The 15,395-nt window shown below is 42.1% G+C and overlaps 1 protein-coding gene across 1 annotated transcript; it reads right to left on the reverse strand.

Moving 5' to 3' along the window:
* Window positions 1-8,424: 8,424 nt before the first annotated feature.
* LOC147431915 (uncharacterized) lies at window positions 8,425-15,158 on the reverse strand. The gene is made up of 2 exons (XM_086494365.1): window positions 14,544-15,158; window positions 8,425-13,356 (listed from the first exon to the last, which is right to left on the reverse strand). Exons 1-2 carry the CDS (start codon window positions 14,567-14,569, stop codon window positions 9,081-9,083), a joined length of 4,302 nt encoding a protein of 1,433 aa, XP_086350491.1. The 5' UTR covers window positions 14,570-15,158; the 3' UTR covers window positions 8,425-9,080.
* Window positions 15,159-15,395: the final 237 nt, after the last annotated feature.

Here is a 15,395-nt window from a genome sequence, read left to right on the forward strand (position 1 = left end):
GCTAAGACGCTTAGACCACAAAGAATATTACTTGAAGCTTTGGGACTAACACCTCACTCATTTGTGGCTTAGCTACTCGACTTTGACTTGTATGACTTGTCGGTTGCATGTTGACACTGCTTTGTGACAAGTTCTTCGGCTGTTGTAGTGGCTGCTGAGACATACTTCGTGAGGTTTCATCGTTTCCTTGTACCTTCTTCTCTTTGTAGTACTCAGGCCTCTCGTCAATCTTTTCTTCATGTGGATTATTGATTTTTTTATTTTTTCTTAATAATAAACAAAGAAAATCTTAAAACAACTCAACAAAAGAAAAATCATTCAAATAGAAATCTAAATGCTATGTACACTATACACATGTCCCTAGGGGCTCATATATGGATTTTGTCCCCATACTCCTGTGTAACACTATTATGAGGGCATATACTCTAAATTTTGTCAAAATATTATCACAATAAAACACAAAAATTCAATGCATCTCACAAAACATTTCCCTCTAATAGTCATAATGTTAGGTCCGCATTCAGAATGCCTCCCCCCTTCCTATTTGGAGTCATCCTTTACGATAGGGTATCGCAAAGGATATGTGTTGTGCTTGGGCAATTAAAAGTTGTGCCTATGCAGGCCTTGTAATGTAGCCCTATTATGCATACACAGTCAATGCATGGAAAAGATTTATGTTGTGCAAGATGTGGGTATAAGCAATTTTCTTATTGGCATTTGTTGGCGAGGCTTCCTATTCTAAGCAATGTAATGGTCTTTGAAGCTCCTGTACGTTGCTTGATTGAAGCGACTTGCTCTCTTCTAACTGTACTGTAATCGTAGAAAGAATTGTAAGAATTCAAGCGGCGATGCACTGACAGCAGTTTGGTTGTTCTTCTTTGGGACCCATTTCTTTGTGATTATTGGCTCTTTTGTTGAGGGCTCTCGTTTGGGAACCCATACTTGCCCGTGCTTCGTTTGTGTTTGAAGAGACTTCTTTGGGATCCACCTTTTTGTTGTGTGAGTCAACAGTGGTCTTTGCTTCAGCCCTTGTATGCTTGGTTGGGGTCGGGATTCAGGCTTTGAAAGTTGATACTGTGGTGATTTTTTTGTGCTTGAATCAACTTCTTTTGAGCCCAAACCTGAGTTGTGAAAGCTTGCAACTTTGTGATATTCTTACCCGTTCATGCACGCTTTCCTTGTTTTTGTTTTGGTGTTGGATCTTGGGATTTGTCATTAGAGATCTTTGTCTTCTTGATCCATATCTGTTTTTGGTCAATCTGGCTTTTTGGTATCCAGATTTATCGAGCTTTTTGGCTTTGACTTGTTGTCCTGTTCTTTTGACCTGTCATGGTTGTTGCTGAAGGGGTTGGTGATAGTGATGGCCTAAGTTGATGATAGGGGATGTCGTAAGATTCATCACTATCGCTACTATCCTCAGCAAGGTTGACTTCTTGTACTTTCCCTTGATTTTTTGGATGGTAGTGGAAAGTTACTGTTTGTTTGCTCGTGGGTGGTAGTTTCTTGGAGGAATTTTCTAGCCCATTGATTAGAGCATTGTTAGCTCGTTGCTCTGGTTGTATTCCTCCTAGCTGAGTCTTTGCATCCTTATTAGGAGCCATGTATGAAGATGCTTGTGGTGGCTGTGTCTTCACCGAGGACTTTGGAATCCAATTTTGATGACATTGATTCTCGGGTCGTTGATCTTCTTGAAGCTCGAAGTGTTCTACAGAGTCATAGAACTCGTCGTCTTCTTCATCTTTTGATTCTCCACATTTCTTTGTTTGCTCCTTATTTCGAGAGCTTGTTGATGTCTGGATCTCTTCGTTTTCCTGGATTACACTCACTGCAAAATAAGGAACGACATAATAGCCATTTTCATCACAAAACTTTGTTGTGGGAGCATCCTCCACGGTGCACACGTCCAGAGTAGCCAAGATGTGTTCCCATCCAAAAGACTCTAACTCTTCTTCAGGAAATGGTTCTGGGATATAGTCCTTATCCTCTATAACCCGCTCTAGGATACATTCCTCACGTTTCAAGCTACCACATTGTGAAGCTCCACACATCCACAGTTCTTTAGGCTTACCTAACCAAGCTGGAAGTTCTGATCCTGCTACTGTGACGGAATCAGGTGTTCTCGTCACATCCTTATAACTATGGTCCCTCAAGTTTACCTTTGTTATGGTTTTCATATGTCTCAGGTATATATGGTCATAACCCCAATCTTGGACCATTTTCAATTGTCGCATGAATGGTCTTCCCAGAATGATGTCATAGTTGTTCTTCTTGCCAAAGTCAACAACAGCAAAAGTGTGTTCATATTCAATGCCACAAGAAGTAACAAGTACTTTTTCTAGCAGTCCTAGGGGCTTTTCCTTGTGTCCGTCTGCAAGCTGCAGGGTCATTCGTGTGGATATCAAGGCAGGTTTTCCCCATTTTTTCCAAACCTCTTTAGTTGCAATGGCCACACCAGCTCCACTGTCAAGGATTGCCATGGTTTTTACACCATTGAATTCCATAGGAAGGGTGGTGTTTCCATCTTCTCCCTCGTAATACTCGCCTACTTTGTTTAATGGCATTGGCCTAGTATTTAGTTGAGGCATTTCAAGCTCTTTGATGCCTTCCTCGATTTGAGTCATTGGGGTTCTTACACCAAATTTCTCTAGACATTTACCCACATTAGCCCACATGTTTGGTCTTATTCTGAGCAACTCGGCTAACATTATTGTACAGGTGACTGGGGTAGATAGAATATCTACTAGCCCCTTTGAATCAATGGCTTTGTTGGGAGACAGTCTCTGTGATGGGACTGCAACCACATTTGATTTGGTCTCGTACTCTCCCATGTAGCACGGTAGTGTTCTTAGCAAATGGGGTTGACTATCCATAGATTGTACAGATCCTTTCTCTCCCCAATACGATTGCACGTCTAGATTCATTTGAGATCCATCTCAAATTCCTCTATTGGTGGTAGAAACACTCCTCGTTCATCACCAGTCTTGTCTACTCGTCTTCTTAGGTCATCGGCTTCATTGGCCTCTCTGACTTGTTTCCACAATTCGTCAAGACCATCTACCTCTTTACAATCCTAAGGTATAGCTTGGTGAAATCCCTCGGAAGAGTTATCCGTGGTATTCAGTACTATCCTTGGTTCTAATGCTGGGTCTTTGAGGTTTGGTATGTGCTTATGACTAGAATTTGGCTCTTTTAGTTCCTGGTTTGGTGGAATTACTTGTGTAGGCATTACACGGATCACATCCTCAGGTTTTGCAACTGGTGGTTCTAGTAAAGCTTGGGCTGTTTGAATCATTTTATGGCACATATCAAACCTTTGCTTTTCTAGTTCCACATAGGGATATGTCATCCACCTGTGTTCTTGGGTTTGGTTGTTTTTGAGCCTTTCATCATAGGCTTTCAAGAGGGTATCTAATATCTCATTAACCTTCTCTGCCAACACAGATCCTCCTGAACTAGCACTTCTTGATTTCTCATCTGTGGATGGTTCTTCTAGAGGTTTAACCATCTGTGTAAGAGAAGGTGCCTCCTTTTCCTCATGTTGTTTTATCTTCTCCTCAGCTTCGGTAAGCTTCTCAGCTAGGGATTTTTGCTCTCGTTCCCTATGTGCTTTCATCCTAGTCTTTCTAGCTTTCCAACTATTTCGTTTGCTCTTGGTTTTATGACTAGGTGCGTTTGTCTTTGGTCCATCATCTGTCTTTGGACTCGTGTCACTTTCCGTGTTCTTTGTCTTTGGATTTTCATCAGCTTTCTTTTGAGCTTGTGCTCTTGTAACTACTTGAACTGGTACAACATTTTCATTTTCTGAGCTACTAGGGAGCTGAACAATCCTTGATACATTTGTCGTGATTTTCCTCATTTGGTTTGGTTTTTTTGGGCAATCGGGGATCAAGTGAGTGATACCACACTCAAGACAATAGGCATTTACTTCAGTGATCTCCGTATGAGGACATTGTTTGACCAAGTGGTTGTCACGACTTTTGTGACAATCTGTCTCCGGTTGAGGAGATTCTTTTAGCATTTCCTCTTGGCTATAAGCAAGCTTTGACCTAGATAAGCCGCTATTTGCAATGAATCGCAATGTCCTTTCGTCCATTTCATACCTTTTTTCTTTCGACTGAAACCCAGGAGGTGGAGGTTGTACCGGCCTCACCACTCCATGTGTTTCTCTCACATTTTGTTGCTCTGAAGGGTAGTACTCACTTTGGTTGCTATACCACATTGGAGCTGGTACTGGCGTTGGTTTATTTGATGCTTCCAACATTGGCATGTATCTCATGTCTACCGGCATTCTAGCACCTGGCAGCAGAGATTGTTGTCCTAAGACAAGCTGTGGCCTTAAAACTCCTACTGGTCCTGGCACATTCCCCGTAATGTATCTAGGTGGAGTAGGTGCTTCTGGAACAGGTTGTTTATACCTCTCCCTAGCATTTTCCATGCTATAATAGCACTTTTCCCCCGTATAGTTCGTCCATTTTCTCTCAATTTCACACCACTTCGGCTCTCCCGAATCAGACCTTACAAGAGGAATCAACCTCTTGACCAAGTCGTCGATAAGCTTTTCTTGATCAATAGGTGCCGCTGGCTTGGCAATGGACTCACTTATCTTTGAAACACTGTGCTGAGAGGATGTGTTATCTCCTTGACTCTTTAAGTCCTTTTCTTTGTATGCCTCACAGTTATCCACTAGATAAAGAGCTTCTTTGATCAACTCGTTTAGCGTCATCCTCCTTATCATATACAGATCCTTCTAAAGGCCCTCATCTCTCATCCCCTGGATAAAGATCAGCATCAATCGTGCTTGCGTAGGTAATTCCGCTCTCGGACAAAGCTTAACATATCTCTTGAGCCGTAATGATGCTTTGCGTACTGATTCATCCTCTTTTTGTTTGAATCTATGGATTTGCGAGACCGTGTTGTGAGCAATGTCTTTTGGCGAGAATTCTTCAATAAACTCTTCAAATAGCTCATCTAGGGTTTCAAAATCTCATTTTTCCACCGAGTCGAACCATGTAGCTACATCATCTTCTAGAGTCAATCCAAATCCTGCAAATTGTGTCGCAAAATCTGAAACTTCCTCTGCTCTAATCACTCTTCTAAAAGCCGCTACGTGATCTCTCGGATCTTTATCTCCGGAGTATTTTCTGTTTACCCATTTCTGAACTTGGGATGGTCTAACTCGTCGATAGTCTACAAGTCTAACCAGAGACTCTCCCAATCCTTCTCTCGTTATCGCTCTTGAAGGGAATCCTGGTGGCTCTCTTCTTGGAATTCCTATAGGAATTCTCGTTTTTGGTGGAGGCATTTGTGGTCCTTCATTGACCAAATATCCACCTCTTTCTAGTACAGTCTGTGGATTTGTGCTTTCTACAACTCTGTATTCTTGTCCATACTTATCGAAAACTATAGATTTCCATTGACAGTCGACTCCGTATGTGTAGACATATAAGAGCTTGTAATCCGTTATCTCTTCTAGGTATGGATCTGATCACCTATAAAGATTGACCTCATTGTCGTCAATGTATCTATATAGTCCTTCACTCTCATGACCAATCATCCAAACCCTCTCAACAAGATGGGTCTTTATCAATTGCAAGTTTGGAAGATCCATTGTGGGCGGATATTCCTCTATCATCGGGATCTCCAAGCTTGTGTAAGCTGCGTTTGAATCTAGGGTAGACATGATTGCTGGGCTTAAGAGCTTTTGCTTGGTTCAAGTAGACTTAGTCCACTGTGTTCAAGTTCTTTGGTTAGGGAAAAGTCGAAACTATGTCCAAAACCGCAACCGTTTCGTCACAATTCTCGCAAATTGTCGCTTTCAGACACCCGCGACTTCCGAATGAATTTTGAGGCCTCAAACGACGTTTTTCTCAAAGTTGACCTAAATGGTTGCCGTTGGTATGCTCAGATTTTCATTTGGATTTAAAAATGTCCTTGAGACATCCTACGCGTAGGATGTCTTTTTGCTCAAAATGACTTGAAATTTTCACCCCAACTTCTCCTTGATGTGTTGATTACAGTGGTGTGCTCATAGGTTGGTTTGGAGTCTTAAATCAAGCTGGAGACATCCTACGCGTAGGATGTCTTTTTGCTCTGTTTCAGCTCAAACTTGCACTGTAGCTTCCCCTTGATGTGCTAAACTCACAGCTATTTTTACTTTTTGATTCTGACACCTATAGGTTGGTCAAATGATCAAGAATCTGTTCCAGAAATCTGATGAATTCCTAAGTCAAATCAACTCCAAATTGGACCAAATTTGCCTAGGAGGATTATCTAAGGCTATATGCTAGCATGGTATGGTCACAGTAGAATTTTGGTTTCAGAATTATGCATTAGACATCCTACGCGTAGGATGTCTTTTTGCTCAGAATTTTCCCAAATTTGAACCACACTCTCCTTAAGGTGCTAATCACTGTGGTATGCTCAGAATTTCATTTAAGAGTCCAAAATCACACAAAAGACATCTTACGCGTAGGATGTCTTTTTGGTCTGTTTGACCCCAGACTTGTCTCACAGCTTCCCCTTGATGTCAGTAACCCAGTGGTATGCTTAGATTTGAGTTTGGATGTCCAAAGACCCCCAAAACTAGCTATTCTTGCCTTTTTCAGTCAAAAGTGCTAAAGTCCGCTCAATCTTCCCTTTCACTGACCCAAATGAGATGAAATTTATCACATGCACTCAATACAACATTTAGAACATGCCTATGGAGTCATCCTATGGTTTGGTCTCAAAATTAGAACTTATACACAATTTGGGTAGGATGTTTGGCAATTCTCGTCTTTTAGCTTTGATCTGTCAAAATTTGATCGAATTTCCACTTTCTAGGTGAAAATAGGGTAAAACCTACCTTCTAAACACACTGGTAACCTCAAAATTTCAAAAAAAATGCCCAGATCACCCTGTAAACATCCTACGCGTAGGATGTCTACTGCTTTTTTTTTTCCGGACCGAAGTGTCCCTGATGCTTCCTTATGCTCTCAACAAGTGCAAGTATGCTTCACAATTGCAAAAACATGCAAAAATCACTCAATTTAAGCCTTTTCTGAAATTTTTCGTTTTCTGACTCCGCCTTTTGGCTTTTGGTCAACAAAAATAGGGAAAAACACCCAAGTCAATATGTTACTAAGGTAAAACCTACCCTCTGAACCCATCGGTGTAGTCAGAATTTTCAAATTTGGTCTCCAGAACCCCCTTGAGACATCCTACACGTAGGATGTCTATGTTTACAGAATTGCAGATTTTCTTCACAAAACCCTTGCAAATGCTCTTTTATATGCACGGCATCAGTCAGTCATACAAAAATGTCCACAAAAGTTTGTTTAATACATTTTTACCCTCAAAAGCACATTTTTCCGTGATTTCAAATGCAATCAAGCACTTTAGCAAATAATTCAGTGTTGAATAGCTCTAGATCAGAATCGGATCACTTACCTAAAGCTACTCCTACAAATCATATGGGGTTTTGCATCTATGAGTAGAAAAACGCTTCACTGCCACACACGGACTAGTAAACGTTTTTATCACCTCACAAATCACTTGACCACCAACAACTACTCTAATCCACAGATCCTAACTAAACCTATCTAGTCGCAGACCTTCGGCAAGACACACGCTTCCTGGCTAGCCACTTGATCGCGGAATATCCTCTTCCGGATCCACTTAAGAAAAACGTTTTCTTTAGCCGAAACTAAATCAAGCAACCATCACACGAGTGTTAGTAGGAAACCTACTTAGGTCCTTGTGTCCCCGGCAACGACGCCAATGTTAGACGGAAAGCGACTCACACACCCATGAAGTGCATGCAAACACTACCTAGATCAACATAATGTCAATCGAGGACACAGATGACACGATAGGCACACGGAGGAAATCTCTTAAGCTTGTCAGACTGAGACCATCCTACACATACAACACTCAGGAAGGCCAACTAAACCACAATCAAGAACCTCACTGCTCTCAACTACACCACCTAGCCACATACACACATACGAAAGGTAATTCACCTAATCATATCAGATTCATACGAAACTTAAGGAACACCATCTCCTCACTAGGATACACATGTCCCTAAGCTTCTTCACTCAAAACCCTCACTCTAAACCCATCTACGAAAAACGCGTAGGATGACAGAGCCGAATTTTAAAAGTATCCGAAACTGAAATTTATGAGTACCTATGCGTAACTTATGTCACACGATTTTGTAGACTACTAGCACGCAGAAAACAGACATCGTTTGATACACTTACGACCACAAATAGCTCGTAGATGCATCGGCGTGTGCTTCATCTCGCGTGAAATGCTTGGCATTGTCGCGTAGCTCTCCTCTACAGCAATGGTACAGTCGGATCTCCAATGTGTTGAGCGAGGCGGACGTAACGAGAAGATGAAGCTCAAGCTCACTCTCTTTCTCTCTCACACACAATAGACGACAGCGCTAAGTTTTGATTATGATTAAAATCCTTTTTTACAAAATGACATAGGTACCTTATATACTAAGGCTACCTTAGGTTTAACCAAAAATGGGGTTGAAAGGGTTAAATGGCTTTGTATTTACAATCTGGAAGTGCCATTGCACCCCGGCTTCTGAAACTAGAATAACTACTCATTACAAATGACGTTTATAGCCATAATCCGCAGCATTTCATAACTCACAAAAGATAAAACTTTGGTACGAAACTTGAGTTATGTTGTGTTGTTGACCCAACGGTCAACAAGGTGATAACGTCTAGCTGCAATTGGAGGCTTCTTATCATCATGTTAATAAAGGAGGTGATGCTTCCTTTCCTTTTTCTTCAGCAAGTAGTTTCAATGCAAGCAGCTGTGGAACAGATGTGCCAGCTGGTTTAGCAAAGACAAAACCCTGGTCTGTTATAGTTAACCTATGCTGTTTCACTATCATATCCGCCAAACCAACTTTACATAAAACACAAAGTGTGTTTTCCACTGGAGATACGCGGTGGTCCCCTACTTCCAACACACGCAATGGCAGAAATTGAATAAAATCACAGAACACATGCTAAATCAGATGCCACGATGCACTTGGTGCTATGCAACGAAGCATTATGGATCCAAATGACTCCAGTTCAACTGATGGTACTCTTTGGAAATTTGAGCAAGGCAAGTAGGCCGAGGGCTGCCAGAGCACTGGTTGACAGTGCTGCAGTAGGAATTGACAGGCTTGCCTTCTTTTTCTCTTCTTTTTTATCACTTGCAACCATATTCTTGTCATTCAATAGGCGCTTCAAGGATTTGAGTTCAACCAACAGACCAGCCACATCTGCTATAGCTGTATGGTGAGCATCAAAAAGAGCTTGCTGGAAGGTTTCAGTGCTCTCTTTGAGTCTCCTGATCTCCTCCTCAGCTTGCCGAGCAACATTAGTTGATGTTTCACAATCATGGATAATATGGGCTTCCAAGTCAGGGACCCTTGGCCCAAAAGTTGAACTTTCCTCCAGTAATGCAAGTAACTCATCCTCATTCCTCTTCCTCTCCTTCTCTTTCCCCTTCCCTTCAACGCTTGTCATGTGCCCCTCATCAGCCAGCCTTGACTCAATGCCCTGAATCCGCGATTGCAATTCCCTCACCTCTTGCGTTATTGTTGACCGGATCACATCCTTTGAGCTACTGGAAGCACTCTCTTTTTCTAGAGTCCTTATGATCTGCTCCAAATTCTTACTCTTGGCAATGATATCAGAGACGTCTACCCTTAGTTTCTCCATCTCTGAAGCTGCCTGGATGGTTTTATTATCTGCCATAACCTCACAAGGATCCTGCTCTAAGGATGGATTCCCCTGGTCATCAAGTTCCTGGATTACTTTCCTCTTCGACATTGCTTCTTGTTCCCTTCTTTGTTGCTCAATCCTTGCAAGATTTAATGCTATCTCCAGCTCCTTACATCTGGCCTCCTGAGCGTCAATGCGTTTCTTGAGACCTTCAAGTGCTTCCCTCTCATCCTGCAAGACAACTGCTGTATGTTCCTCCTTCACTTTTAACGCCTTCAACTGCTCCTCAAGCTGCACCCTTTGCTTTCGCTCCTCCTCCAACTCTATCAACAAAGATTCATTAACATGTCTCTCACCTTCCCATGCTACATTGGTGTCTTCTTGCTCAGCAGCCTTCAAATCCAATGCCTGCTCGAGCTCTTTGCACCTAGAACGTTCTTCATCTAATTCTTGCAGCACACTTTCATTATCCTCATTTTCTCTCTCCCACACTAGTATCTCTGCCTGCATTTTCTGGAGGTTTTTTTCAAGTTCCTCATTCTGACCTTTTAATAATTGCAATTCTTCCAATGCAGCTTCCTTGGCCATCCTTTCATCCTCCAAATGCACCATCATATCATGCTTGGAAATCTCCACTGCTACCACAAGCTCCTTGCTGTGGGCTTCTTTTGCTTGTAGCTTCTGCATCAAGTCCCTTTTCTTAACCATCTCATCCTTCATTGCCGCTCTAAGCCCCACTTGTTCAGCCCTTACTCTGCCTAACTCCCTTTCAAGGTTGTTTAGTTTCATAACATTTGCATCCAGTTCTTGAACCATGGTAGTTTTTAAAGATCTTTCGTTTTCTAACTCAACCTTCTTGCCAGTCAGCTCCAATTGCACCGTCTCCAATTTGCTTGCTGTGCTCCTCAGTTGTGCCTGCTGGCCATGAAAGGTTTTGGACAGATGATTGAGGTTAACTTCCACCTGGCAAAGCCTTTCTAACTCAAAAGTCTTCTGTTGTGCTTGCTCTATCAACTCTTGTATCTGGCATTCAGCAGCTGCATACTCGATCCTTAAAGCTGCAACCTCATTTGCATGATCAGCACTCAATGCATCCATTTCTTGAATTGCCTTCTGAAGACTAAATTCGGTATCTTTCAATTTCATCTGTAGCCTTTCTTGCTCACCTTCCAGAAACTTGACCTTCTGCGAGGTCATGTCAAGCGACTCCTTGAGACTGCAATTTTCTTTCTCAATTAGTGACTGCTGATGCTGCAATGTTCTAGTGTAAGCCTTCTCTTTTTCTGTGCCTTCAGTAGCAGCTGCATACAAAGTATTTACCTTTGTCAAAGCTTCCTCAGAAGCCTCTTGCTTGCTTTTTAGACTCTTCAGCTCTGCTTGTAATACCTCTTTCTGTGCTTCCAAATGCCTGCATTTGATTTCCTGCTCTTGTTTCAAAGCTTGAAGCTTTTCATTATTTTCACCCAATCTCTTTGTTTCAATACGCAGCCGCTGAACCTGGTGGTCCAATGCATCTGCTCTCTGCAAAGTGCCTTCCAAAGCACTTTGTAGTGTTAGAACATGTTGCTCTATCTCCTGTATTACCTGCTTGTACTCAGAGGCCGCCATTTCCAAAACCACCTTCTCTTCTTCCAACGAGAGTGCATGCTGCCTTTCCTCCTCAGAATCCCGTTTGGACTCGCTCAGCTCACTTCTCAAATAATCCTTCTCTCCCTCCAACACCATCACCTGCTGCTGTGTTCCCTCCAAGGTGCGCTTAAATTCAGCTAACAGAGTTTCAAGCAGATTGTTCTCATTCTCTAGCATCAAAGCATGCTGCTCACTTTTCTCTAACCTAACAATCAATTCCTTGTGAGCTGCCTCTAAATTTTTCCTCTCCTGCTCTATGATAGAGCACTTTTCAACTGCCTTCTCAAAGCCATGTTTGGACTGAGCTAGAGTGTCTCGGAGATCATCTTTTGCTTTCTCTAGCATCATGCACTGTCCCTGATTCTTTTTGAGACTTTCTTTCGTCTCACTCAATTCTCTAACAAGCGTGTCCATCTCCTTTCCAAGTTGCACGACATTATCCTGTGCCTCGCCAAGCATCTGTTTGCAACCAGCAAAATCAAGCTCAATTGCAGCCTTTTCCTTCTTTAATTTAAGAACCTCTTGCTTTCCTTTCTCAAAGACGTGTTTGAAGTGATTCAGCTCACTTTCAAGAACCAACTTTTGTCTTTCAAGCACTATGGTATTCTGCTGTAGCTCCTGCAGTGATAACACAGCATTGAGCAATTTGTGTTCTTTTTCATCTCTCTCTTTCATCAAGACTAGCTGTGCTGGTTCAAAGGATGTTTTGCAGTCAGTCAACATGCCCTGAAGTTCCTCCTTTCCCGACCTGAGGTTGTCAACATCCAGCTTAGCTTCCTCCAGAGCATGTTGACAAGCTCTTAAGCTGCTCTCCAAGTTGGCCTTCTCCTTTTCGAGAGTTACAATAAGCTGCTTGAGTTGCTGCAACTGTTTCTGGGCCTGTAATAAAGCATCATTCAGTTTTGATTGGCTTACCTCCACTTGAGAATGATTTTGGTCTTCTGGCATAGAAGAAACTCCATCTGCTTGTTGCTCTTCTGGTAACACAATTTCAACACCTCCCGAATCACCTACCGTTCCCTCTACAGTCCCGGATTCTGGCATGACTTCTGACATCAGCACAGATTCTGTAGGAAGAGCATTTCTGTCTTTCAACGACAGTCTTTCATAAAGATTGTCATGTGTTTCAACTCTTCTAGTTGAGCTATTACTAGCCTTCAAAACAACTTCAAGCGCTTCTATATTTGCAGCATCAACCTCAACAAAATTATTGGCTTTCTTGGGAGGAAAAACTTCTTGCCCTCTCGAAACATCCCCAGGGCCTTCAGAGAAATGTTCAGGGATGTATATAGTATCTTTTTGAGACATATGATCCTCCTTCAGAGAAGATATGACAAAATCCCCTGCACCATTAGCCAAAAGGAGTTCATTGGCATGATAACTGCCCTCTTCTGATAAAGCAGCACTACCTTCATGGCCATCAAAATACAAGTCCACTCCACACGGAGAAGGTCCGAGTCTCTGATGTCGAGAGGGCGATCTGCCACTGTGCTCAACAAGAGAGTTTTTAAAAATGGAGGCAAGCTCTGCAAGAGACAGCCTCCAAGCCAAAGGTCCTTCAGAGACAAAACCCTCTTCCACCTTGTTCTTATTTACAACGCCAATATCAACAGCTTGAATGTTGACAGGCTTGCTTTTGTTTTCAGTTGCCCACTTGTTTATATTGACTATATTTGAACAAATCCTCGCTTCAAGAAGCTTAAGCTTTTCAAGCCACCTTTCTTTGCCTGACTCCAAGTGTTCAAGCTCAATAGCTATAGCTTCATTCACCTTGATTAATTGATCAATTTTCACACCGGGTCGATGACTGAGTGGCTGCTCAAGCTCAGAAGTCGAGCTCCAGCTCGAGCGGTGACTTGTTGATGACCTCCTACTGCATGTTGATGGTGATAAATCTGGATCCGTGCGTACAGGAATGACATTTAGTAAAAGATTTCTCTTGCTTGGATTTCTCCGCATACGCATTACTGGCTTTCTTCGAAGAATATTGTAATGTGGTGAAATCCAGCTGCAAGAGCAGACAGGGAAAAAATACTTAGCCATGGCCAGTAGGATCGAACATAACCAACTTTAGTTGAAAACTTGTAAAGCTGCACTTCCAAGAATATATCAATCATTGTGCTTTTCCTCTAAAAATTTAGAGTCAACTCAATGGTGGTACACTTAGTGTGAGTTCCTGATCTACAATGAGTTAAAGGATCCACGGCCAGTAAGTCATGTGAAGGAACTGACATATTCCTGTCTTAAACTTCACGAACCAAAGAAAATCCAATATTCTTTTAATGTCACCTCCAGCTTTGTCACGGAAACAAGCAGGAGCACTGTTGAGCGGCTTTGGACAATTTATTTCTTTGCTCATCAATCAGCAAGCACACAATTAAAAGGTTGCAAATCTAGGCTTGAGTGCAGCATACATGATGATATAAACCATGTCACGATAGAAAATGAGTTAGAACTCCTGCCAGTCATATGCCGCATTCTGAAACTTTTCAACCGTATAACTCCTTTGACAAATTCCATTTAGTTTCATCACATACTGCAAGAGATTCCCAAATCTTAAAAGAAATTCTTCTCCCCATTGCACATGATGTGCATAATTAAAGATCAAGCCAATGGTGGTACACATAGTGTGAGTTCTGAATTGGATCCACGGTGGCCAGTAATTCATGCGAGGGATCTAACATACTCCTGTCTTAAACTTCACAAAACCAAGAAAATTCCTCTTGTGTCACATTGCACAATCTATTTATATGCTCATCAAGCCCACACCCCAGAAAAAGTTGCAAAGCAAGAGCTGAATGCTGCATACATGATGATATACACCACGTCATAGAAGAAAACGAGTTAAACCTGCTACAAATCACATGCTGCATTCTGAAACCCTTGAACCATTAAACTCATTTGACAAATTCCACGTAATATGGTCACATATTGCAGGAGATTCCTCTGGTGTAAAACGAAGAAGCAACTTTTTCTCCCAGTTGCACATGATATGCATAAGAAAAGGATGCTGCATTGCATGCTTGTGTTTATGGCTATTAACTCGAAGTCAAATTCACTGTCAGCAATTGGACGCCTAGAAAACAACTTATGAGTAGTAATTTTTGTGGCGCCTAGAACATTTACCACTAATCGTTAAAAAGACCAACTTTGCAATGGATTCGAGCAAGAAAACATTAGTGGAATGAAAATTACCGGTATTCTCCTTCAGACAAGCTCATTGTCGTAGTGGGAAGCCTTGCACCGCACCAGGAAAGCTACAATAATACAAGGCATCGAGGGCATGACCAGGGCCGACTGCTATCACTCTATGTTTCTCTTAGACACATATGGTCAATGTTATGCTATATTTGCAAATTGCGCTTCAGAAGATGCTTCGCTTCTTTCCTGCTTAATCCACGAAACTAGTAGAGAAATGCAAAAATCAAGGTTTGGTGAAGCAATGGCGGTGTTTCTCTCACTTCTCCTCCTCTTCTTCTTCTTCTTCTCCAGAAACGCCAGGTACCCGAGGCTCTCCTGGGCTATCCATGTGCCAATGATGCGCATGCCTCTCTTGCCCTCACGTGCAAACTTGGCATCCATGGTTGCTTGCATGATCCACTCTCTTTCTTTGTCTTCCTTGCCATACACTTCGGCATTTTTGTGACGTTGATGGGTGAGGTGAGTAGCGCTGATGATCTCTCTCTCTCTTACCATGAAAGCACTTGATCAACAAGCCTCTAAAACAACGGGGACGAAAACAGAAGTTCCACAATCTCCTTCTACATTGTCAAATGTTACGGAGTTAGATGCCCGCAAAACATCTTCCACGTTTTATAGTCTTCCACGTTTTATAGTGAACATGAGAGTTTTAAGTGTGCCATTGTTCTTGTTGGCAAGCACCCAGTGATATAGGGGTGATGCCTATCAATTTGTGTACACATTTTTTAGGCTTTTTTAAGGTTATTTTTTAGGTCCCTAATAAAAATAGATTATATTTTTTTTTCTACCGTTCAAAGCAGCTCTGTGTGTGTGTGTGTGTGTGTGTGTGTGTTTTGCTCTGCTCTG

The sequence above is a fragment of the Adiantum capillus-veneris genome, chromosome 21 (genome assembly GCF_014529385.1).
Source record: "Adiantum capillus-veneris isolate H3 chromosome 21, ASM1452938v2, whole genome shotgun sequence".
In the NCBI taxonomy this organism is placed as follows: domain Eukaryota; kingdom Viridiplantae; phylum Streptophyta; class Polypodiopsida; order Polypodiales; family Pteridaceae; genus Adiantum; species Adiantum capillus-veneris.